The sequence below is a fragment of the Phyllobates terribilis genome, unplaced genomic scaffold, assembly GCF_046119375.1.
Source record: "Phyllobates terribilis strain yellow unplaced genomic scaffold, ASM4611937v1 Scaffold_7__3_contigs__length_470593459, whole genome shotgun sequence".
Taxonomy (NCBI): domain Eukaryota; kingdom Metazoa; phylum Chordata; class Amphibia; order Anura; family Dendrobatidae; genus Phyllobates; species Phyllobates terribilis.
The window spans coordinates 269,110,046-269,136,670 of NW_027362767.1; the positions used below are offsets into that span (position 1 = coordinate 269,110,046).

A 26,625-nucleotide genomic window follows, 5' to 3' on the forward strand; every position below is an offset into this window, starting at 1 on the left:
TCTCAATGCCCTGCACACATGGGCAAATTCTCTTCTCTTTGCCAGGGTAGCTGCAGAAAGATCTGGGAAGACCTGCAGATTTTGAAATTCCTCAGGCAGCCTGGGGGGTTTCCTTAGTTGGTATAGGAACATGTCCTTCGTAGTGAAGAAATGAATACGTGCCAAGGTATCTCTAGGCAGGGTAGGGTCTACGTGTCTGGGCTTCGGTGTTCTATGAATCCTGTCCACCAGTAATTCATTAGGGGCAACCTCAGGTAATACAGCCACCAAGAAGCGTCTCATGAACTCAGAGAGATCCTTATCTGGCACTTCTTCAGGGATTCCCCTAAGCCTCAGATTGTTACATCTGGATCTATCTTCTAAGTCATAAACTTCATCAGTGACCAGAGACATCTCTTCCCTGAGTGTCTCATTTTCATCTACCAAGGCATTGATCGTTCTGGCATATTCTTCCATCTTGTTTTCAATGTGGGAAGTGCGATCCCCTATGGAAGTAATCTCCCCTTTTATCACCAGCAACATTGCCTGCATATCTTCCCGCATGGAGGAGGGAATTGCAGCCAGAAATTCTTTCATATCTGCCCTTGTCATTGGTGCTGTGGGCTCATTATCCCTGCTGCTGTGTTTCATATTCTCTGCTTCCCCTCCCCCTGAGCTTCTGGAGGAGTGTGAAGAAGTTGCAGGGGAAGCAGGTGGCATCTTACTCACTGTTCTTGTTTTTTGTCCCCTCTGGAAGAAAGCCTCCAATCTCGCCAGGGATCCTCTTTTTTGGGACCTTCCCCTGGTCATCATGGGCCCTGGGTGTTCTGTCGCCACAGGGTGTTAGGTAATAGGCTGTAGGACGATGCAGTGTGCTGCTTTGTGCTGGTATTAATCCTGGCTAGCTGGAGTTATGCAGTTAAGCTGCTGCCACCTTGTCTTGCAGGCCACACTCCCCCCCCTCTATTCCAATTTTTGAGAGGTCGAATAAACAAAAAACAATTCAGGAATTGTTTTTTTTTTTTATGCCATTCTGCATGTGGTGAAATTGGTAAGGCAGCTTTATTCTTCGGGTCAGTTACAGCGGTAACCACATTTAAATCGTTATTTTATGTTTTGGAGCTTTTACACAATAAAAATTATTTTATAGAAAAAATAATTTTTTTGCATTGCTTTATTCTCAGAACTATAACTTTTTTAATTTTCCGTTGATGGAGCTGAACGGCTGCTTGTTTTTTTGAGCGACAAGATGACGTTTTCAGCGGTACCATTTTTATTTACATTCGTCTTTTTGATAGCATTTTATTCCACTTTTTGTTTGGCGGTATGATGATAAAGCATTGTTTTTTATTTCATTAATTTTCTTACCGTGTTCACTAAAGGGGTTAACTAGCGGGAGAGTTTTATAGGTCAGGTTGTTCCGGACGCGGCGATACCAAATATGTGTACTTTTATTGTTTATTTTTTTCATAATAATATTTATTTATGGGTACAATATACAGTACAGACTAAAAGTTTGGACACACCTTCTCATTTAAAGATTTTTCTGTATTTTCTTGACTATGAAAATTGTACATTCACACTGAAGGCATCAAAACTATGAATTAACACATGTGGAATTATATACTTAACAAAAAAGTCTGAAACAACTGAAAATATGTCTTATATTCTAGGTTCTTCAAAGTAGCCACCATTTGCTTTGATGACTGCTTTGCACACTCTTGGCATTCTCTTGATGAGCTTCAAGAGGTAGTCACCGGAAATGGTCTTCCAACAATCTTGAAGGAGTTCCCAGAGATGCTTAGCAATTGTTGGCCCTTTAGCCTTCACTCTGCGGTCCAGCTCACCCCAAACCATCTCGATTGGGTTCAGGTCTGGTGACTGTGGAGGCCAGGTCATCTGGTGTAGCACCCCATCACTCTCCTTCTTGGTGAAATAGCCCTTACACAGCCTGGGGGTGTGTTTGGGGTCATTGTCCTGTTGAAAAATAAATGATGGTCCAACTAAACGCAAACCGGATGGAATAGCATGCCGCTGCAAGATGCTGTGGTAGCCATGCTGGTTCAGTATGCCTTCAATTTTGAATAAATCCCCAACAGTGTCACCAGCAAAGCACCCCCACACCATCACATCTCCTCTTCCATGCTTCACGGTGGGGACCAGGCATGTAGAGTCCATCCGTTCACCTTTTCTGCGTCGCACAAAGACACGGCGGTTGGAACCAAGGATCTCAAATTTGGACTCATCAGACCAAAGCACAGATTTCCACTGGTCTAATGTCCATTCCTTGTGTTCTTTAGCCCAAACAAGTCTCTTCTGCTTGTTGCCTGTCCTTAGCAGTGGTTTCCTAGTAGCTATTTTACCATGAAGACCTGCTGCACAAAGTCTCCTCTTAACAGTTGTTGTAGAGATGTGTCTGCTGCTTGAACTCTGTGTGGTATTGACCTGGTCTCTAATCTGAACTGCTGTTAACCTGCGATTTCTGAGGCTGGTGACTCGAATAAATTTATCCTCAGAAGCAGAGGTGACTCTTGGTCTTCCTTTCCTGTGGCGGTCCTCATGTGAGCCAGTTTCTTTGTAGCACTTGATGGTTTTTGCAACTGCACTTGGGGACACTTTCAACGTTTTCCCAATTTTTCGGACTGACTGACCTTCATTTCTTAAGGTAATGATGGCCACTCGTTTTTCTTTATTTAGCTGCTTTTTTCCTGCCATAATACAAATTCTAACAGTCTATACAGTAGGACTATCAGCTGTGTATCCACCAGACTTCTGCACAACACAACTGATGGTCCCAACCCCATTTATAAGGCAAGAAATCCCACTTATTATACCTGACAGGGCACACCTGCGAAGTGAAAACCATTTCCAGTGACTACCTCTTGAAGCTCATCAAGAGAATGCCAAGAGTGTTCAAAGCAGTCAAAGCAAAAGGTGGCTACTTTGAAGAACCTAGAATATAAGACATATTTTCAGTTGTTTCACACTTTTTTGTTTTAATTCCACGTGTTAATTCATAGTTTGATGCCTTCAGTGTGAATGTACAATTTTCACAGTCATGAAAATACAGAAAAATCTTTAAATGAGAAGGTGTGTCCAAACTTTTGGTCTGTACTGTATATTGCACCCATAAATAAATGTTATGAAAAAAATAAACAATAAAAGTACAAATATTTGGTACTGATCTATAAAACTGTCCCACTAGTTAACCCCTTTAGTGAACACGGTAAAAAAATATATATATATATAATTTTATTTTTTCAAATATTTTTACAACTTTTTTTTCTTCACTTTTTTACTTCGTCCCACTATGGGACTTTCACTTTCTGCAGTCTGATCACTGCTATACCTTATCACCTGTCAGCCTTGCAGACACAAGATAGTTTGATCATGCGCAGTGCATGATCAAACTATCTTGCTAGTGCCTGGTGACCCGGATGTCGTCATGACGACATCGGGTCACCATGGCAAAAATCGGGATCCAAGAGCAGAGGGGCTTTTGTCCCTCTGCTCGCTCACTAAATGCTGACATCGCAGCATTTAGGGGGTTAAAGTGCCGGGAGCGGTGCAGGCACTGCTCCTGGCTCTGAGTGCCAGCTGTCAGAATCAGCTGACACACGGCAGCGATCGCTGAGACGTAATAATACGTACATGGCCCATAAAGCCCAGGGCACAAGGACGTATTATTACGGCTCAAGTCAGAAAGGGGTTAATGTAGACTAAGAAACCTAGGACGGAGTAATCCTATTGCTGCATATACAATAAATGGGAGTATACTCGGGACTACAGAACAGGAGAAGGACTTGGGTATTCTGGTTACAAGTAAGCTGAGCAGCAGTACTCAATGTCAAGCAGCAGCCGCAAAAGCAAACAAGATTTTAGGGTGTATAAAAAGAGAAAGAAAATCCTGTGATCTCAACGTATTGTTGCCCCTTTATTACAAGGGATGGAGGCCTCTCATATGATGAGAGGTTGGAAAAGTTGAGTTTGTTTAGCTTAGAAAAACGACTCGTCAGAGGGGAGATCCCATATACATGTATAAATATATATGGGGTCAGTACAGAGCACTAGCCCATGACTTATTCCTTCAAAAGACCATACTAAGGACCAGGGGGCACTCATTATGGGTGGAAGAAAGGCGATTCCAGCACCTAAACAGGAAAGGGTTCTTTACAGTCAGACTGTAGAATTCCGACCACAAGAGGTAGTGATGGCCGACACTATAACAGCTTTTATACAAGGGCTGGATGATTTCCTCGATACATACAACATTGTGGGCTACAGTTAAATTAGACAAAATGAACAATTGGAGGAGGAAGGTTGAACTTGATGGACCTAGGTCTTTATTCAACCTACCTTACTATCTAAATGAGGAGGTTTTGTAGAAAAATGGTTCCAATTCCTAAATGTTTCACAGGATATTTTTGTTCAACCCCTTTAATTAAACCTGAAAGTCTACACTTGAATTGCATCTCAGTAGCTTTATTTTAAATAAAAAATAGTGGCCTGCAGAGCTGAAATCACGGAGATTCAGTCACTGTCCAAATATTTCTGGACCTAGCTGTACATATACATAGTAACTGGCACTGCTCACCCTGAGCCTCCTGATGCATGGCCCCCAAATAATGCAGCAAATACAAAGTTCCTATAGCTGGGTGATGAACCCCTGAGGAGACAGGAGCGGTGACCGCCCTGCATGGAGTAAAGCCCCCATCCTCACGCCCAGTATACTGTACCTCTCGCGGTCCTGTGCACAGTTATTGATGGGAGTCGTGGGGTTCTGTGTTTCATACAGAGCGCTCTGCCGGCGCGAGTTGTCGTTGCGAGCAGGGAGCCGGCCTTCGACTTCTGCTAGCCAACCCTGGAGAAATGGGGGTTAAAACACAATGTGAACATGGCCCTAGCCAGGACTGACCTAATTTCATGCAAGGAGCCCAGGAGGCCACAGCACAGAGGTGAATATGAGGTGGACTGCTCGTGTCCTAAAGTATCGGAATCAGTCCTAGTGACAGGTTATCAATAAAAGGTAGAATTGTTATTGATGAGATTGTGGCAGATCAATGTACATTACGTGCTCACCTCAAACTTCTGCACTTCGACCCGAAGCTTCTCAATGCTGTTACTGATTTCTATCAGTCTCTGTGCAACACTGGCGGGGTCTCCCATCTGCGGATTCTTCATGTACACGTCCTTCATCTTCGTCAATGCATCTCTGTATAACGCAAAAACAGATGCAAGCACCAGCTGAAATGGTTAATTCTTATCATGTATTATAGTCTAGAGCTTCACTCACTATTCTGCTGGTGCAGTCACTGTGTACATACAGTACATTACTGATCCTGTACTGATCCTGAGTTACATCCTGTATTATACTCCAGAGCTGCACTCACTATTCTGCTGGTGCAGTCACTGTGTACATACATTACTGATCCTGTACTGAACCTGAGTTACATCCTGTATTATACTCCAGAGCTGCACTCACTATTCTGCTGGTGCAGTCACTGTGTACATACATTACATTACTGATCCTGTACTGATCCTGAGTTAAATCCTGTATTATACTCCAGAGCTGCACTCACTATTCTGCTGGTGCAGTCACTGTGTACATACATTACATTACTTATCCTGTACAGATCCTGAGTTACATCCTGTATTATACTCCAGAGCTGCACTTACTAAACTGCTGGTGCAGTCGCTGTGTACATACATTACTGATCCTGTACTGAACCTGAGTTACATCCTGTATTATACTCCAGAGCTGCACTCACTATTCTGCTGGTGCAGTCACTGTGTACATACATTACATTACTTATCCTGTACTGATCCTTAGTTACATCCTGTATTATACTCCAGAGCTGCACTCACTATTCCGCTGGTGCAGTCACTGTGTACATACATTACATTACATTACTTATCCTGTACTGATCCTAAGTTACACCCTGTATTATACCCCAGAGCTGCACTCACTATTCAGCTGGTGCTATCACTATGTACATACATTACATAACTGATCCTGAGTTACATCCTGTATTATACCCCAGAGCTGCACTCACTATTCTCCTGGTGCAGTCACTGTGTACATACATTACATTACTTATCCTGAACTGATCCTGAGTTACACCCTGTATTATACCCCAGAGCTGCACTCACTATACTGCTGGTGCAGTCACTGTGTACATACATTACATTACTTATCCTGTACTGATCCTGAGTTACATCCTGTATTATACTCCAGAGCTGCACTCACTATTCTGCTGGTGCAGTCACAGTGTACATACATTACATTACTTATCCTGTACTGATCCTGAGTTACATTCTGTATTATACTCCAGAGCTGCACTCACTATTCTGCTGGTGCAGTCACTGTGTACATACATTACGGATCCTGTACTGATCCTGAGTTACATCCTGTATTATACTCCAGAGCTGCACTCACTATTCTGCTCGTGCAGTCACTGTGTACATACATTACATTACTTATCCTGTACTGATCCTGAGTTACATCCTGTATTATACCCCAGAGCTGCACTCACTATTCTGCTGGTGGAGTCACTGTGTACATACATACATTACTGATCCTGTACTGATCCTGAGTTACATCCTGTATTATACTCCAGAGCTACACTCACTATTATGCTGGTACAGTCACTGTGTACATATATCACATTACTTATCCTGAGTTACAGTGGGTACAGAAAGTATTCAGACCCCTTCAAATTTTTCACTCTTTGTTTCATTGCAGCCATTTGGTAAATTCTAAAAAGTTCATTTTTTCTCATTAAAGTACACTCTGCACCCCATCTTCACTGGAAAAAAACAGAAATGTAGAAATTTTTGCAAATTTATTAAAAAAGAAAAACTGAAAAATATCACATGGTCATAAGTATTCAGACCCTTTGCTCAGACACTCATATTTAAGTCACATGCTGTCCATTTCCTTGTGATCCCCCTTGAGATGGTTCTACTCCTTCGTTGGAGTCTAGCTGTGTTTAATTAAACTGATAGGACTTGATTTGGAAAGGCACACACCTGTCTATATAAGACCTCACAGCTCACAGTGCATGTCAGACCAAATGAGAATCATGAGCTTAAAGGAACTGCCCAAGGAGCTCAGAGACAGAATTGTGGCAAGGCACAGATCTGGCCAAGGTTACAAAAGAATTTCAGCAGTGCTCAAGGTTCCTAAGAGCACAGTGGCCTCCATAATCCTTAAATGGAAGAAGTTTGGGACCACCAGAAGTCTTCCTAGACCCGGCTGTTCAGCCAAACTGAGCAATCGTGGGAGAAGATCCTTGGTGAGAGAGGTAAAGAAGAACCACAAGATCACTGTGGCTGAGCTCCAGAGATGCAGTAGGGAGATGGGAGAAAGTTCCACAAAGTCAACTATCATTGCAGCCCTCCCCCAGTCGGGCCTTTATGGCAGAGTGGCCCGACGGAAGCCTCTCCTCAGGGCAAGACATATGAAAGCCCGCATAGAGTTTGCTCAAAAACACATGAAGGACTCCCAGACTATGAGAAATAACATTCTTTGGTCTGATGAGACGAAGATAGAACTTTTTGGTAATAATTCTAAGCGGTATGTGTGGAGAAAACCAGGCACTGCTCATCACCTGCCTAATACAATCCCAACAGTGAAACATGGTGGTGGCAGCATCATGCTATGGGGGTGTTTTTCAGCTGCAGGGACAGGACGACTGGTTGCAATTGAAGGAAACATGAATGCGGCCAAGTACAGAGATATCCTGGATGAAAACCTCTTCCAGGGTGCTCTGGACCTCAGACTTGGCCGAGTGTTCACCTTCCAACAAGTCAATGACCCTAAGCATACAGCTAAAATAACAAAGGAGTGGCTTCAGAACAACTCTGTGACCATTCTTGACTGGCCCAGCCAGAGCCCTGACCTAAACCCAATTGAGCATCTCTGGAGAGACCTGAAAATGGCTGTCCACCAACGTTCACCATCCAACCTGACGGAACTGCAGAGGATTTGCAAGGAAGAATGGCAGAGGATTCCCAAATCCAGGTGTGAAAAACTTGTTGCATCATTCCCAAGAAGACTCATGTCTGTACTAGCTCAAAAGGGGGCTTCTACTCAATACTGAGAAAAGGGTCTGAATACTTATGACCATGGGATATTTCAGTTTTTCTTTTTTAATAAATTTGCAAAAATTTCTACATTTCTGTTTTTTTTTCAGTCAAGATGGAGTGCAGAGTGTACATTAATGAGAAAAAACATGAACTTTTTAGAGTTTACCAAATGGCTGCAATGAAACAGAGTGAAAAATTTAAAGGGGTCTGAATACTTTCCATACCCACTGTACATCCTGTATTATACTCCAGCGCTGCACTCACTATTCTGCTGGTGCAGTCACTGTGTACATACATTACATTACTTATCCTGTACTGATCCTGAGTTACATCCTGTATTATACTCCAGAGCTGCACTCACTATTCTGCTGCAGTCACTGTGTACATACATTACATTACTGATCCTGTACTGATCCTGAGTTACATCCTGTATTATACTCCAGAGCTGCACTCACTATTCTGCTGGTGCAGTCACTGTGTACATACATTACATTACTGATCCTGAGTTACATCCTGTATTATACTCCAGAGCTGCACTCACTATTCTGCTGGTGCAGTCACTGTGTACATACATTACATTACTGATCCTGTACTGATCCTGAGTTACACACTGTATTATACCCCAGAGCTGCACTCACTATTCTGCTCACCTCTGGTCAATTTCTTTCTGGATATCTTTGTTCAGCTCATCCACCTTTTGCTGCAGCTTCTTCCTCCTCTGCTCGGGGGGCAGGTTGCTGAAGTCCTCCGGTGTCGCCCCCTGGTGGAAGCCGAAACACTGAAATGTCATGTCTACCATCCGTTCAGGTGGCATGCACAACTACACCCATGCACCGCATGCAATAAGGAGAATCATGGCTGGAGGAGAAGGTGTCCACCACATGGTGGCAGAGGTGGCAGAAACCCCAACCATTCCTGTATAGCTTGCTCCTGTCCCTGCAGCCCATACTCTGCATGTCGTTCACTATAGGAGCTTGGTGAGTCGCTGTGTAATGAAATGTTCTGCATCTTTCTAATAGACTTCCGGACTCCATTCTTCACTATTCTCAAGATCACTGCATAGGGTCAGTGAATGAGACCAAAAACCTGACCCAATTCCCGCCGCAGAGGGTTTGTTCCCTTTACATCCAGTCTGGACAATCAGCCTTCACTACAGGCTGATACATTGTAACAAACTTCACCAGTGCGTCTGTGTTACGGTCATCAGCCATGTACACACTTGCTGACAGTCTGCTACAATGTACCAGTGCAGGTGTCCTACAACTGTTTAGCTCAGATGATTGGATTTACTTGTAACAGCCTATGGAAATTATATATATGTGTGTGTGTGTGTATATATATATATATATATATATATATATATATATATATATATATATATATATATATATATATATATATATATATATATATATATATATATATATATATATATATATATATATATGTGTGTGTGTGTGTGTGTGTGTGTGTGTGTGTGTGTGTGTGTATTATATATACACACACATATACATACAGTACACACACACACACACACACACACACACTGCTGAAAAAAATAAAGGGAACACTTAAACAACAGAATATAACTCCAAGTAAATCAAACTTCTGTGAAATCAAACTGTCCACTTAGGAAGCAACACTGATTGACAATCAATTTCACATGCTGTTGTGCAAATGGAATAGACAATAGATGGAAATTATTGGCAATTATCAAGACACCCTCAATAAAGGAGTGGTTCTGCAGGTGGGTACCACAGACCACATCTCAGTACCAATGCTTTCTGGCTGATGTTTTGGTCACTTTTGAATGTTGGTTATGTTTTCACACTCGTGGTAGCATGAGGCGGACTCTACAACCCACAGAAGTTGCTCAGGTAGTGCAGCTCATCCGGGATGGCACATCAATGCGAGCTGTGGCAAGAAGGTTTGCTGTGTCTGTCAGTGTAGTGTCCAGAGGCTGGAGGCGCTACCAGGAGACAGGCCAGTACACCAGGAGACGTGGAGGGGGCCGTAGGAGGGCAACAACCCAGCAGCAGGACCGCTACCTCCGCCTTTGTGCAAGGAGGAACAGGAGGACCACTGCCCGAACCCTGCAAAATGACCTCCAGTAGGCCACAAGTGTGCATGTGTCTGCACAAATGGTTAGAAACCCACTCCATGAGGGTGGTAGGAGGGCCCGACGTCCACAGATTGGGGTTGTGCTCACAGCCCAACACCGTGCAGAACTGTTGGCATTTGCCACAGAACACCAGGATTGGCAAAGTCGCCACTGGCGCCCTGTGCTCTTCACAGATGAAAGCAGGTTTACACTGAGCACATGTGACAGACGTGACAGAGTCTGGAGACGCCGTGGAGAGCGATCTGCTGCCTGCAACATCCTTCAGTATGACCGGTTTGGCAGTGGGTCAGTAATGGTGTGGGGTGGCATTTCTTTGGAGGGCCGCACAGCCCTCCATGTGCTCGCCAGAGGTAGCCTGACTTCCATTAGGTACCGAGATGAGATCCTCAGACCCCTTGTGAGACCATATGCTGGTGCGGTTGGCCCTGGGTTCCTCCTAATGCAGGACAATGCCAGACCTCATGTGGCTGGAGTGTGTCAGCAGTTCCTGCAAGATGAAGGCATTGAAGCTATGGACTGGCCCGCCCGTTCCCCAGACTTGAATCCAATTGAGCACATCTGGGACATCATGTCTCGCTCCATCCACCAACGTCACGTTGCACCACAGACTGTCCAGGAGTTGGCGGATGCTTTAGTCCAGGTCTTGGAGGAGATCCCATAGGAGACCATCCGCCACCTCATCAGGAGCATGCCCAGGCGTTGTAGGGAGGTCATACCGGCACGTGGAGGCCACACACAATACTGAGCCTCATCCTGACTTGTTTTAAGGACATTACATACTTAAAAAATCCAGGCCTCCATTGGTTAATAAATTTGATTTCCATTGATGATTTTTGTGTGATTTTGTTGTCAGCACATTCAACTTTGTACAGAACAAAGTATTCAATGAGAATATTTCATTCATTTAGATCAAGGATGTGTTATTTGAGTGTTCCCTTTATTTTTTTGAGCAGTGTATATATACATAGATATATATATACATACATAGATATATATATATATATATATATATATATATATATATCTATTTATTAGAGATCTCGAGAATGGTGAATGCTGTCATGTGAAGGACTGTTCATTATACAAGGATCAGTTTCCTGCGGGCATCATGGCGGTGTCCGGACGGTGTACAGGAGTGACACATCATTCCGCTTCACCTGTTTGGGGAGAGTGCAGCGAGTACTCCCCTCCCTGCGCACATCCACAGCAGCCTCCCCTCCTCACTGATTATGCTTCTGGCAGGATCTCCCTGGTATTGAATGGGTTAAAGGAGGAATCTGCCCACCAGGCGGCAGGTGGTAACAGGGTCCTGATTGGCGGGGTGGTATTCTGTGCAGTGTGCTGCTGCAGTGAGCAGCTTGTGGCACTAGGTGGCGCTCCGTCCATGTGGGAGCTTGTGTCACTGCATCCCAGACACAATGCAGGACAGAGAACAATAGCTTTGTCTTCTGGCCTCTGTCCCCCTGCGTCACCCCACATTCCTGGCTGGCCTCTGCTCTGTGCCCATACCCCTGGCCCGTCTCGGTGCCCAGCCTCCCTCCAAGGTGGGCGAACGTTATACCCCTGCCCAGGTGACATGTACCAAACAGGAGTCCATTAGTAGCCAGGCAATCATTAGAAGACACGGCTGATACACGACTAGAGCAGGTAACGGGGCCCCGCTGCCAAAAAAGGTCATTTAAAGGGAAAATGTTTATGTGCAAAAATTTTGCCCTTTCAGATAACTTTCTAAAATAACCTTTAGGAGATGATGCGGTTGTTCCTCTGCTCCATGAAGCTTATAATGAACTGTCATCCAGAGGGCGGCCATATTGCTGGCTATACGCGCCGTCTTATTTCGTTGTATCAGTAAAATGTCACCAGGAGGAATTACCTAAGGGACATTGGAAATGGCTGCCACTCTGTTAAGGTTTATTAGAGAACAATGAGGAATTCCGCCTATTTCTATGAGACTTTGTCGAATAGGCCTCAAGTTCTAAATGCAGCTTTGATTGGGATTGGAGTATAAAATTAAGTTGTGGTGTAATGTATCTACAGATCCAACCCTCTCCGTGCCCTGAAGGCAGCCTGTGGGGAACTACAAGTCTCAGACTGTCCGTGGTGTTACGTGTTAATGGCCACACCCATTGATGACACTTACAGGGTAATTCGGTGGATTATAGGTCACATGACACACAAGGTGGTGGCACTTGGAAGAGGGGGTCACACACCAGACGCATGCAAATCTATGATCGGGGTGAGGGGGCATCGCCAGAGGCACGAGCAGGCCACGAGCCACAGTCCTGGGCGACAACAAGTGCCAGCAGCCATGTGCAGATGTAGCAGCCCGTCGGGTGCAGACCCCAATACTGCCGAGTATAATCTGCTCTAGTCACATTCAGAGCAGCGGAGCTCACCTCGCAGCACTGCTTCTTGTTTAGTGTCTGCTGTGCTGCATTGTGGGACATGTAATGATTACATGAATCTACTCCAGTCACATCCAGAGCTGCACCGACCTCTGCAGGATGTGTAGTGCCTGCTGTGAGCACTAAAACTTCCAGAATGCACAGCAGCAGAATATGCTGTGTCGGAAACACGCCTGACCCAGCGACAGCAGAAGAGCAGCAGAAGATCTGTGCAGCTCTGGGTGTTACTAGAGGATGGCCTCATTCTCTGGAGCTGCCAACATCATTATCTCATGGGCGGTTGGTGGGTAATAGAGGACAGGAGCCTGCTTGTGCCTCTAGGACTGGACGGGGGGTAGGGAGTCCATGCTGAGACATTTCTTACCAGCTTCAGAGAAAGCTTCACGGGAGATCACAGAAAAAATGATAAAAAAAAAGAGGAAAAAAGAGAAAGTGCACGTCAGAGAGGGATGAATGGCACCAGTAAACCTCACACCAAACATAGCCTGCGCCAAAGTTCACAAGAGCCGCACAGCGCCCCCGCAGGCCAGGGAGAGTCATCACAGGAGGACGTGCTCGTGCTGCTGCAGCGTCCTAGTGTCCACAGCATCAATCCCCCAGAGCTGAAAATATAGCGCAAACCAAAGAAGAGCAAATAAAAGGGCCATGGGTCACAAGCACAGGGCCCAGGGGGATAAAACCTGCAGGGTAAGATGGTTATCCTTCCCTCCCCATCGATCGTCGGTAGCTCTGCCGATGTCAGGGGATACTGCACTTCTGGTATTCCATTCATGAACAGCAAGCACAGCTATAGGAATACCACCATGTGTGACCATCCTCTGTGAGCGGTGCTGCACACCTGGGGGATGAATCACAGTGCTGGCCGCTACTCCTGCAGACAGGGGGCGCTCTGCAGACGGTGACCTTCCTGGCACAGGGTGACAGATGGTGACAGCTCGCTGCAGTGACATCAGGAGGAGAATACAAAACACAGCAGAGCGGGCACTCAGCCTGGCACAGAGATCCGGGAAAATATCCACCATCCCCCACAAGAAGCTATGCCGGGGGGTCGCCACCTCTGCACCACCTATAGCTGCATAAACAGGGGGGATATGTGCCAACTACAACCCTACCACTGATCAGTGCACACGGGAGGAACCAGGACTGGAGGATGATGGGACTGATAGTGCAGGATGAGCATTAGACTGTGAGCTCCGGGAGTCAGGGATGATGGTAGTAGTGATACATTGCGTGATTGGAGATTAGATTGTGAGCTCTTGGGTCGAGGATGATGGGGGTGATAGATCAGTCTGCGAGTTCCTGGGATTAGTGGGTGATCAGCTGGCGCAGCGCTGATATAATCTCCCGTTGTCTCTGTATAATGCAGCTGGGTAGATTTCAGGTGCCAGCCCTGGATTTCCTGTTGTTCTGCCCGCTGTGGCCACTTTGTGAACTTTGGCGCGGCTCTGATGAACACATTTCTAGATCCAGACAAAGATGCACACAGACACACGGCAGGAAGGAAGACATGTCCTGGGAATCACCTACGAAGCAATTGCAGAGCTTGAACGCTGCCCGCACGTCATTGCCATCGGTCCTGCAGGGTTCAAGACTGGGGCACAAAGACCCTTTTAAAGGCATGGTGCCCAGTGGCAATGTGTGCAGGACTCGCATAGGGAAGCACATGGCGGGCAGATGTCCGACACGCATCTAAACAAGCTGTGAAATGTGGCCCGTCCCTGAGAGAATGACTACACGGTCTCTGGCGGGACGGGGGAGGGGAGGTCTGATTAGCGTCTAATCTCTGTCCAAAGCCATCTGCAGGATCCAGACGCGGAGCGCGGTGCACAGACGGCCCAGCGTGCTCGGCAATCCGTGCCACCAAAGTTTTAACATGGGGCAGAGAACAGGTGATCTGCCTGCTCTAGAGCCCTTCAGGGCCTTCCACCACTTAGCTGTCATGGTGGACAGGGATTACAGCTTCTGGTGATAGTCCTGACACGGCCGGCTCCGCACATTCAGTGACAAGTGGCAGGATGGTGCCAAGGTGCACAGAAGATCTCCTTAAGATTAAGTAGGATTAAGAGGCAGTCAAGTAGAGTAGACCTTCCCGGCCCAATTAAAGGTGATGCGACACATCAGGGTCCCATTGTATGCTCTGCACTAAAACTTTATTTATTAACTTTATTGATGATGTGCACAGACTGCGCCTTGTATCCCACTGCAATACCCAAAACATCCACGGACCATCGGGGGGAAGGGGGGGCGCTGATCAGGGAAGTCTGCAGCAGAGTCTTATCCTAGAGGGATGGTGAGAGTCATACTTCAGCTCCCAAAACCACATGACACAACAGTGACATCTATGCCGGCTCACAACAACTTGTTTTAGAGGGGCCTCCCGTTATACAGACATAAAACTGCAGAAAGCTTTCTAATACACCCTGTGTATTTATTTCAGACTACTCCCAAGACCACTGCTTGCTGTTAGCGAATGGGGACACTTTCACATCCAGATGCTGAATACTTCTCACAGTTGAGGATTTGCTACAATTGTATCTGGCCTGGACAATCCCCTGTAGACCCCAGGAGAACACAAGGTAACCTGCTGTCAAAGAAGTGGAGAAGACTTGTGCTGACCTCATGGTCTAGGCTGGATACAAGCAAGAATGCTTCCTTTCATTGACAGCAAGCACAGATCTTGAAATTAATATGAAAATGAGGTGTAAAATGTAAGAAAGTAGAAGTGATGGTGTTTTACAGCCAGGAGACCGCACAGTTTCCTTCATCGCCTCGGATCAGTCAGCGCAGTGAATGGAGGAGCCGGCCGCCGGTCTATCGGTGCCGCGTCACTTACGACATAGTCCCTAGCCTCAAAGGCGCACGTGGCTTTTCCTAGCGTCCTCTTCATCATTGCCTTGTGAAAACACAAAGACTGAGTCTGCGGCCAAGTCAGCGAGGAGACAAAAGCAAAAAAGGGAGTTAGGGTGGTCGCCGGCGCCTGCCGGGTGTTGGTGTCAGGGGCCAGTTTGTTTCCGGGCCATATTACTGGTCACCCAGCTTTCCCAGGAACAGAAAATGAAGAGACAACTGCACAGAATGTAGTAATGTCAGTAACCTAACGCTGTGCAGGGTGATGGGTGGGAGGCTCTGCTGCCTCTATGAGACACACTGTCACACTGTACAGGCACCACAGCTCTGCGAGAAGAGAACAGCCCCAGCTACATATACGATCATCGAAGACAGGACACAACTGTGACCACAGCTGCAGGAAGACGCAGCCAGGCTCAGCTCCTATGGGGCGGATATCATACAGAGTGTCTGTGCTGCACTCAGTCCGGCACCAGGAGGAGGAGGACGGCTTCTCATAAAGACCCCCAACCCCTCATCCCATCCCCCAATCTGAAAATAATATCATTACATTAGCAAAATCACTGAGTGAAGGGAGCAGCGTACCGGGTTGAGCTATTGGCGGGCCTTCACCGCTGATCTCTAGTGATGGATAGGCGGCATTCTCAGTGATGTCACCGCTGATCTCTAGTGATGGATAGGCGGCATTCTCAGTGATGTCACCGCTGATCTCTAGTGATGGATAGGAGGCATTCTCAGTGATGTCACCGCTGATCTCTAGTGATGGATAGGCGGCATTCTCAGTGATGTCACCGCTGATCTCTAGTGATGGATAGTCAGCGTTCTCAGTGATGTCACCTCTGATCTCTAGTGATGGATAGGCGGCATTCTCAGTGATGTCACCTCTGATCTCTAGTGATGGATAGGAGGCATTCTCAGTGATGTCACCGCTGATCTCTAGTGATGGATAGGCGGCATTCTCAGTGATGTCACCTCTGATCTCTAGTGATGGATAGGCGGCATTCTCAGTGATGTCACCGCTGATCTCTAGTGATGGATAGGCGGCATTCTCAGTGATGTCACCGCTGATCTCTAGTGATGGATAGGCGGCATTCTCATTGATGTCACCGCTGATCTCTAGTGATGGATAGGCGGCATTCTCAGTGATGTCACCTCTGATCTCTAGTGATGGATAGGCGGCATTCTCAGTGATGTCACCGCTGATCTCTAGTGATGGATAGGCGGCATTCTCAGTGATGTCACCGCTGATCTCTAGTGATGGATAGGCGGCATTCTCAGTGATGTCACCTCTGATCCCTAGTGATGGATAGGGGGCATTCTTAGTGATGTCACCGCTGATCTCTAGTGATGGATAGGCGGCATTCTCAGTGATGTCACCGCTGATCTCTAGTGATGGATAGGCAGCATTCTCAGTGATGTCACCGCTGATCTCTAGTGATGGATAGGCGGCATTCTCAGTGATGTCACCGCTGATCTCTAGTGATGGATAGGCGGCATTCTCAGTGATGTCACCGCTGATCTCTAGTGATGGATAGGGGGCATTCTCAGTGATGTCACCGCTGATCTCTAGTGATGGATAGGCAGCATTCTCAGTGATGTCACCTCTGATCTCTAGTGATGGATAGGCGGCATTCTCAGTGATGTCACCGCTGATCTCTGGTGATGGATAGGCGGCATTCTCAGTGATGTCACCTCTGATCTCTAGTGATGGATAGGCGGCATTCTCAGTGATGTCACTGCTGATCTCTAGTGATGGATAGGCGGCATTCTCAGTGATGTCACCTCTGATCTCTAGTGATGGATAGGCGGCATTCTCAGTGATGTCACCGCTGATCTCTGGTGATGGATAGGCGGCATTCTCAGTGATGTCACCGCTGATCTCTAGTGATGGATAGGCGGCATTCTCAGTGATGTCACCGCTGATCTCTAGTGATGGATAGGTGGCATTCTCAGTGATGTCACCGCTGATCTCTAATGTCACCGCTGATCTCTAATGATGGATAGGCGGCATTCTCAGTGAAGTCACCACTGATCTCTAGTGATGGATAGGCGGCATTCTCAGTGAAGTCACCGCTGATCTCTAGTGATGGATAGGCGGCATTCTCAGTGAAGTCACCGCTGATCTCTAGTGATGGATAGGCGGCATTCTTAGTGATGTCACCGCTGATCTCTAGTGATGGATAGGTGGCATTCTTAGTGATGTCACCGCTGATCTCTAGTGATGGATAGGCGGCATTCTCAGTGATGTCACCTCTGATCTCTAGTGATGGATAGGCGGCATTCTCAGTGATCTCACCGCTGATCTCTAGTGATGGATAGGCGGCATTCTCAGTGATGTCACCGCTGACCTCTAGTGATGGATAGACGGCATTCTCAGTGATGTCACCGCTGATCTCTAGTGATGGATAGGAGGCATTCTGAGTGATGTCACAGCTGATCTCTAGTGATGGATAGGCAGCATTCTCAGTGATGTCACCGCTGATCTCTAGTGATGGATAGGAGGCATTCTGAGTGATGTCACAGCTGATCTCTAGTGATGGATAGGCGGCATTCTCAGTGATGTTACTGCTGATCTCTAGTGATGGATAGGCGGCATTCTCAGTGATGTCACTGCTGATCTCTAGTGATGGATAGGCGGCATTCTGAGTGATGTCACAGCTGATCTCTAGTGATGGATAGGCGGCATTCTCAGTGATGTCACTGCTGATCTCTAGTGATGGATAGGTGGCATTCTCAGTGATGTCACTGCTGATCTCTAGTGATGGATAGGCGGCATTCTCAGTGATGTCACCGCTGATCTCTAGTGATGGATAGGAGGCATTCTGAGTGATGTCACAGCTGATCTCTAGTGATGGATAGGCGGCATTCTCAGTGATGTCACTGCTGATCTCTAGTGATGGATAGGTGGCATTCTCAGTGATGTCACCGCTGATCTCTAGTGATGGATAGGCGGCATTCTCAGTGATGTCACTGCTGATCTCTAGTGATGGATAGGCGGCATTCTCAGTGATGTCACCGCTAATCTCTAGTGATGGATAGGAGGCATTCTCAGTGATGTCACCGCTGATCTCTAGTGATGGATAGGCGGCATTCTCAGCCACCGATCTCTAGATTTTTACACACCAGTACCTCAGCCCAGTAGTCGCTCTCTCCACCATTACTTCTCAGCTAGCCGATGGCCACAGTGATGAGTGATCGGTGGTCGCAGGTGATGAGGGTACAGATGAAGCATACAGGGGATACACCAGAGCACGACTTACCCCGCGCTTTAGACTCCTGAAGCAGTGGATTTTGGGTTTGGAGGTCATGAAGTCGTTGAGGCGATGGGAGAGGGGCTCCTTTTGCTGCTTGGGAGACTGGGGGCCGTTGGGAACAGCAGAGGGTGAGGCAGAGGCCGGGGGCGGAGGAGGGGGCTGATGAGGGGACGTTAAGAGGGACATAAGCTATATGTAAGAGAAGGAGCAGTGACAGAAGAGAAACCAAAGCAAAAGAAACAAAAATAATAAAAACACAAAACCAAAAGGGTTAAAAACAACATGAAATATGAACCAATTATATCAAATCAAGAAAAAGTACAAATAAAAATAAAATAAAAAAAGGCGATTCCATGGCAGTGGTGGTGGCTGTGACAGAGAGGAAGGAAGCTGGCAATGTTAGGAGAAGAAGCGATACTCAGTGAAGAAACTGCTCCAGAGCCATGCAGACTTCATGCAGCAGCATCCCCCTCCCTCCCCAAACTGCACCTGCCACCAGGCTGTGCATGCAGCCGTGCACTACATCGCTACCGTAATCAGTTATCACCCACTTTGTTTATAACCCTTTTCCATTATTTAAAGGGGAAGTTTAGAAAAGACTTCCAGTGAGCGCCACCTCCTAGGAACAGTACGGTATTGTACCTTACTCTTATTTATGTTAATGGAGCTCAGCTGCAATACCAGCCACAACCTGAAGAAAGAGGTGGCACAGTTTTAGGAAGAAAACAGAGCCATCTTTTTCTAACCCTGAACAGCCCCTTTATTGAATGGCACGGGCTCCTTTATTTCTGATTAAACAGAGGACAGAGAGTCCAGCAGCACATCGCATCACAGTCTGCAGATCAGTCCCTAGGGGTGCACATTATAGGACAGGGCCCCATTAAATATCACCCCTCCCCGCACAGCACACTACACCTCTGTAGCGCTGCTTTGATGAAGGCGGTGAATGGCGAGCGTCAGCATGCACAGCGCAAAACCAAGATCAGCTATAAGTAGAAAAAGTCTACCAGAATATCAGCATGGCATAAAGCGAGGGTCCCCCAGTGGTCTGATAGCCCCCCAACCATGCAGCCAATAAACATGCATCAAACCAATGACATCACTGAAATGGGAGGCGTGTCCATTGTATACCGGTGATGTCACACCCCAGTGATGTCACACCCCAGTGATTCAGCCAATCCTCTACTATGGAGGACGATGAGATTCATTATTAACTCTATCACACATGATTTTACAAGTCGGGGGAGGCTGGGGAAGACCCGGGTTTGTGCCATGAAATGCAGAGAAGAGATCCAGGGTTTATAACGCTCGCTATAAACCGCAACCGGAGGTGAGGGCTGTTAGCATGCTGATCGGGAACACTTATTAATGGTGATTAATCTAAATTAATGGTGAAGATGAGAAAATGTTGTAAAATAATCAATAAAATAAAAATAAATAAAAAAGCTAAAAATAAATAAACTATATAAATCTAGAGCACCGGTCCGGGAACCATCGCTCAGTACCTTGTTTTTCTTGATGAAAGGCCACAGTTTTCCGCGGGATTTGCCGGAGATCTTGGGGTCACTCTTCCCATCTGCCCGGCTGTTGGTGAGGCTGGTGTCGGAGATGGTGCGCTTCATGGACTGGGTGAAGTCCTCAAAGTCAACGTCTCCGGGAGGCTCAAAGCCGGACTTATAGGATTCAATAACTGTCTGCGAGTCCTGAGGAAAGAAGGCAAAGAGGGTGAAGCATGAGGTGATCGATCCTACTGCTCTGTGCAGCGTAAAGACTAAAGAGAAGACGTCACAAGGGGAAGAAGGCACCCCAAGAAGGGGAGGAATCGTGCAGGAAACGTCCAAAGTAACCTCCTTATTTCAGAGGGGGAAGGTGAAACAACATGGGGGTGTCACTGCCCTTGAGGTACAACTCCTTGTAGATACAGCCATCCCACTCCAAGCCAGGCACAAACCTGGTCACTGTCTGATAACACATGAGGACAACAGCGATCCCTGGGACTCCGGGGGACACAGCGATCCCTGGGACTCCGGGGGACACAGCGATCCCTGGGACTCCGGGGGACACAGCGATCCCTGGGACTCCGGGGGACACAGCGATCCCTGGGACTCCGGGGGACACAGCGATCCCTGGGACTCCGGGGGACACAGCGATCCCTGGGACTCCGGGGGACACAGCGATCCCTGGGACTCCGGGGGACACAGCGATCCCTGGGACTCCGGGGGACACAGCGATCCCTGGGACTCCGGGGGACACAGCGATCCCTGGGACTCCGGGGGACACAGCGATCCCTGGGACTCCGGGGGACACAGCGATCCCTGGGACTCCGGGGGACACAGCGATCCCTGGGACTCCGGGGGACACAGCGATCCCTGGGACTCCGGGGGACACAGCGATCCCTGGGACTCCGGGGGACACAGCGATCCCTGGGACTCCGGGGGACACAGCGATCCCTGGGACTCCGGGGGACACAGCGATCCCTGGGACTCCGGGGGACACAGCGATCCCTGGGACTCCGGGGGACACAGCGATCCCTGGGACTCCGGGGGACACAGCGATCCCTGGGACTCCGGGGGACACAGCGATCCCTGGGACTCCGGGGGACACAGCGATCCCTGGGACTCCGGGGGCCTTATCGGCCGGGGGACACAGCGATCCCTGGGACTCCGGGGGCCTTATCGGCCGGGGGACACAGCGATCCCTGGGACTCCGGGGGCCTTATCGGCCGGGGGACACAGCGATCCCTGGGACTCCGGGGGCCTTATCGGCCGGGGGACACAGCGATCCCTGGGACTCCGGGGCATTATTGGCCGAGGACACAGCGATCCTGGGATTCTGGGGCATTATTGACCGGGGACACAGCAATCCTGAGACTGTGGGGCATTACTGGCCGAGGACACAGCGATCCTGGGGCATTATCGGCCGAGGACACAGTGATCTTGGGGCTGTGGGGCATTATTGGCAGAGGACACGGTGATCCTGGGACTGTGGGGCATTATTGGCCGGGGCACAGCTATCCTGGGACTGTGAGGCATTATTGGCCGGGGCACAGCGATCCCTGGGACTGTGAGGCATTATTGGCAGGGGCACAGAGATCCTGGGACTGTGGGGCATTATTGGCCGGGGCACAGCGATCCTGGGACTATGGGGCATTATTGGCCGGGGCACAGCGATCCTGGGACTGTGGGGCATTACTGGCCGAGGACACAGCGATCCTGGGGCATTATCGGCCGAGGACACAGCAATCCTGGGACTGTGGGGCATTATTGGCAGAGGACACAGTGATCCTGGGACTGTGGGGCATTATTGGCAGAGGACACAGTGATCCTGGGACTGTGAGGCATTATTGGCCGGGGCACAGCGATCCCTGGGACTGTGGGGCATTATTGGCCGGGGCACAGAGATCCTGGGACTGTGGGGCATTATTGGCCGGGGCACAGTTATCCTGGGACTGTGGGGCATTATTGGCCGGGGCACAGTGATCCTGGGACTGTGGGGCATTACTGGCCGAGGACACAGCTATCCTGGGACTGTGGGGCATTATTGGCCGGGGCACAGCGATCCCTGGGACTTTGGGGCATTATTGGCCGGGGCACAGAGATCCTGGGACTGTTGGGCATTATTGGCCGGGGCACAGAGATCCTGGGACTGTGGGGCATTATTGGCCGGGGCACAGAGATCCTGGGACTGTGGGGCATTATTGGCCGGGGCACAGAGATCCTGGGACTGTGGGGCATTATTGGCCGGGGCACAGAGATCCTGGACTGTGGGGCATTATTGGCCGGGGCACAGAGATCCTGGGACTGTGGGGCATTACTGGCCGAGGACACAGCTATCCTGGAACTGTGGGGCATTATTGGCCGGGGCACAGCGATCCCTGGGACTTTGCGGCATTATTGGCCGGGGCACAGAGATCCTGGGACTGTGGGGCATTATTGGCCGGGGCACAGAGATCCTGGGACTGTGGGGCATTATTGGCCGGGGCACAGAGATCCTGGGACTGTGGGGCATTATTGGCCGGGGCACAGAGATCCTGGGACTGTGGGGCATTATTGGCCGGGGCACAGAGATCCTGGGACTGTGGGGCATTATTGGCCGGGGCACAGAGATCCTGGGACTGTGGGGCATTATTGGCCGGGGCACAGCGATCCTGGGACTGTGGGGCATTATTGGCCGGGGCACAGCGATCCTGGGACTGTGGGGCATTATTGGCCGGGGCACAGCGATCCTGGGACTGTGGGGCATTATTGGCCGGGGCACAGCAATCCTGGGACTGTGGGGCATTATTGGCCGGGGCACAGCAATCCTGGGACTGTGAGGCATTATTGGCCGGGGCACAGCGATCCTGGGGCATTATCGGCCGAGGACACAGTGATCCTGGGACTGTGGGGCATTATTGGCAGAGGACACCGTGATCCTGGGACTGTGGGGCATTATTGGCCGGGGCACAGCTATCCTGGGACTGTGAGGCAATATTGGCCGGGGCACAGCGATCCCTGGGACTGTGGGGCATTATTGGCTGGGGCACAGAGATCCTGGGACTGTGGGGCATTATTGGCCGGGGCACAGCGATCCTGGGACTGTGGGGCATTATTGGCCGGGGCACAGCGATCCCTGGGACTGTGGGGCGCTATCATTGGCGCTCACTCGTTATCACTCCGGAGCTATTTCTGGAATGTGATGCAAGACACAGAGAAGTCGGCAGATAGCAGGACGCCTGGCAGAGGGGACAATGCCAGGAGTGGTGCCAAGACCCCATCCCCCGGGAGAGGTGTTGGAGGACAGCTGGAGAGCCGTGGGGTGACGGCAGCCGCGTGCACTTCTTGTTTTCACGCTGCGGTCAGATTAGGAGTCTCTACCCTGTCATTATACATGAGGAAGAGAAGATGTCGCCTGCAATGATCCTGAACTAGTGGAGGTCGCAGCTGCTCCAGGTTTACAGCATTCATTCACCAGGTGAAGAGGCATCAACTCTTCACTGCCTCCCTAAAGTGCAAAAAAGAACCTCATTGGACGTATAAATGTGCTGGGGGTGGTTGTCGCATCCCCTCCCCCGATGCTATAAGGGGCATTACACATCTGTGCTCTACATGATGGGAGGAGTAGTCCGATTTCAATCCATATTCCGTCACCATAGGACTTCTGCAATGTCCTTACATCACTGGATGCTATAACTGCTGGGGCTTCGTGACAGTGACGTCCACAGGGGATCTTTGTATTCAGGCTCTGGATAATGGAGGACGAGGGAGACGTATTGTAGCCGCCACGGCGGTGATGTCATCTTGACATCTGTCTCCGGTCGGTGTAACGGAGGATCCACGCGGCGCCCACATCTGGAGATCGCTCTGCGGTCTTGATAAGACGCTGCTGGAAAGTTCGTCTTAAAGGAGAAATGACCCCCGGGATGTTGGACTGTGTCATTACGCTGGAATCTCCACTGACATGAGTGGGGGGCAGTGACCAGGAATGAAGGGGCTGTAGTCCCCAGCACGTCCGCTCTTACTAAACATGGCTGTACAGTAATGAGATCCATATGTGCACAGAGCAAAAAGGGGTTCAGCTACTCGGCACATCCATGACTGCAAGACGGAGTGGTGGAAGAAATACTGTCCTTCAGCAGCACAGTGTATTTCAGGAGAGGAGATGGTACAAGAGAGTTGGTTAGTGGAAGAAGAAGGGTCTCTCACCAGCACAGAGTATTTCAGGAGAGGAGTGTGCTGAAGAGCGTCCCAGTCATTATCTCACATCTGGTGGATTTACATATACACATGAGAACGTATGTACAATGGTGTCAGATGTGTGGAAAATTATCCGCACAGTAGAATAACAGCAGAAGATGGGGGTGATAATCCGCTGACCTAATAACAGGAAGGCAGGGCGTGCTGGAACAGCAGATAGCGATTTCATGTTTTTTTCCCTGATCGATAGGTGTCACATCCTCAGCGCTCTGCAGGATTTCCCAGGACTCAACAACAGATAAGACACGGCGACAAACACATCTCCACCCAGCGCTCAGGAAGGAAACTGGAGGTCTGGCACTGATACAGGTATATCCATGATAGTAATGGAGGCTGCAGCCTGGTGGATGGCCCAGAGGTGAAGGAAGAACGGCTGAGTCGAGGTCACACACCGCCTGTGACAACACGGCTGTAATAGCACATAGCAGCATGGCCACCATGCATTACCATCCTGTATTATACACCAGAGCTGCGCTCACTATTCTGCTGGTGCAGTCACTGTGTACATACATTACTGATCCTGCAGTGATCCTGAGTTACATCCTCTATTATACTCCAGAGCTGCACTCACTATTCTGCTGGTGCAGTCACTGTGTACATACATTACATTACTTATTCTTTAATGATCCTGCGTTACATCCTGTATTATACTCCAGAGCTGCACTCACTATTCTGCTGGTGCAGTCACTGTGTACATACATTACTTATCCTGTACTGATCCTGCGTTACATCCTCTATTATACTCCAAAGCTGCACTCACTATTCTGCTGGTGCAGTCACTGTGTACATACATCACATTACTGATCCTGAGTTACATCCTGTATTATACCCCAGAGCTGCACTCACTATTCTGCTGGTGGAGTCATTGTGTACATACATTATATTACTTATCCTGTACTGATCCTGAGTTACATCCTGTATTATACTCCAGAGCTGCACTCACTATTCTGCTGGTGCAGTTACTGTGTACATACAGTACAGACCAAAAGTTTGGACACACCTTCTCATTTAAAGATTTTTCTGTATTTTCATGACTATGAAAATTGTACATTCACACTGAAGGCATCAAAACTATGAATTAACACATGTGGAATTATATACTTAACAAAAAAGTGTGAAACAACTGAAAATATGTCTTATATTCTAGGTTCTTCAAAGTAGCCACCTTTTGCTTATATGACTGCTTTGCAAACTCTTGGCATTCTCTTGATGAGCTACAAGAGGTACTCAACGGAAATGGTCTTCCAACAATCTTGAAGGAGTTCCCAGAGATGCTTAGCACTTGTTGACCCTTTTGTCTTCACTCTGCAGTTCAACTCACCCCAAACCATCTCGATTGGGTTCAGGTCTGGTGACTGTGGAGGCCAGGTCATCTGGCGTAGCACCCCATCACTCTCCTACTTGGTCAAATAGCCCTTACACAGCCTGGAGGAGTGTTTGGGGTCATTGTCCTGTTGAAAAATAAATGATGGTTCAACTAAACGCAAACCGGATGGAATAGCATGCCGCTGCAAGATGCTGTGGTAGCCATGCTGGTTCAGTATGCCTTCAATTTTGAATAAATCCCCAACAGTGTCACCAGCAAAGCACCCCCACACCATCACATCTCCTCCTCCATGCTTCACGGTGGGAACCAGGCATGTAGAGTCCATCCGTTCACCTTTTCTGCATCGCACAAAGACACGGTGTCAAATTTGGACTCATCAGACCAAAGCACAGATTTCCACTGGTTTAATGTCCATTCCTTGTGTTCTTTAGCCCAAACTTGTCTCTTCTGCTTGTTGCCTGTCCTTAGCAGTGGTTTCCTAGCAGCTATTTTACCATGAAGGCCCGCTGCACAAAGTCTCCTCTTAACAGTTGTTGAAGAGATGTGTCTGCTGCTAGAACTCTGTGTGGCATTGACCTGGTCTCTAATCTGAACTGCTGTTAACCTGCAATTTCTGAGGCTGGTGACTCGGATAAACTTATCCTCAGAAGCAGAGGTGACTCTTGGTCTTCCTTTCCTGGGGCGGTCCTCATGTGAGCCAGTTTCTTTGTAGCGCTTGATGGTTTTTGCAACTGCACTTGGGGACACTTTCAAAGTTTTCCCAATTTTTCAGACTGACTGACCTTCATTTCTTAAAGTAATGATGGCCACTCGTTTTTCTTTACTTAGCTGCTTTTTTCTTGTCATAATATAAATTCTAACAGTCTAT

At 48.4% G+C, this 26,625-nt stretch overlaps 1 protein-coding gene across 15 annotated transcripts in view; it reads right to left on the minus strand.

Moving 5' to 3' along the window:
• FNBP1 (formin binding protein 1) overlaps positions 1–26,625 on the minus strand; it is a 122,295-nt gene that overhangs the window by 17,654 nt on the left and 78,016 nt on the right. For 5 of the 15 annotated variants that reach the window (XM_073640720.1, XM_073640719.1, XM_073640718.1 and 2 more), the window contains 6 exons: positions 20,201–20,398; positions 18,702–18,884; positions 12,959–12,973; positions 8,718–8,845; positions 5,059–5,191; positions 4,716–4,840 (listed from right to left, as the gene is read on the minus strand). In XM_073640720.1, the coding sequence (XP_073496821.1) occupies positions 4,716–4,840; positions 5,059–5,191; positions 8,718–8,845; positions 12,959–12,973; positions 18,702–18,884; positions 20,201–20,398 (782 nt within the window). The remainder of the gene's footprint in view (positions 1–4,715; positions 4,841–5,058; positions 5,192–8,717; positions 8,846–12,958; positions 12,974–18,701; positions 18,885–20,200; positions 20,399–26,625) is intronic. The other 10 variants (XM_073640726.1, XM_073640724.1, XM_073640732.1 and 7 more) reach the window with 8 other exon arrangements.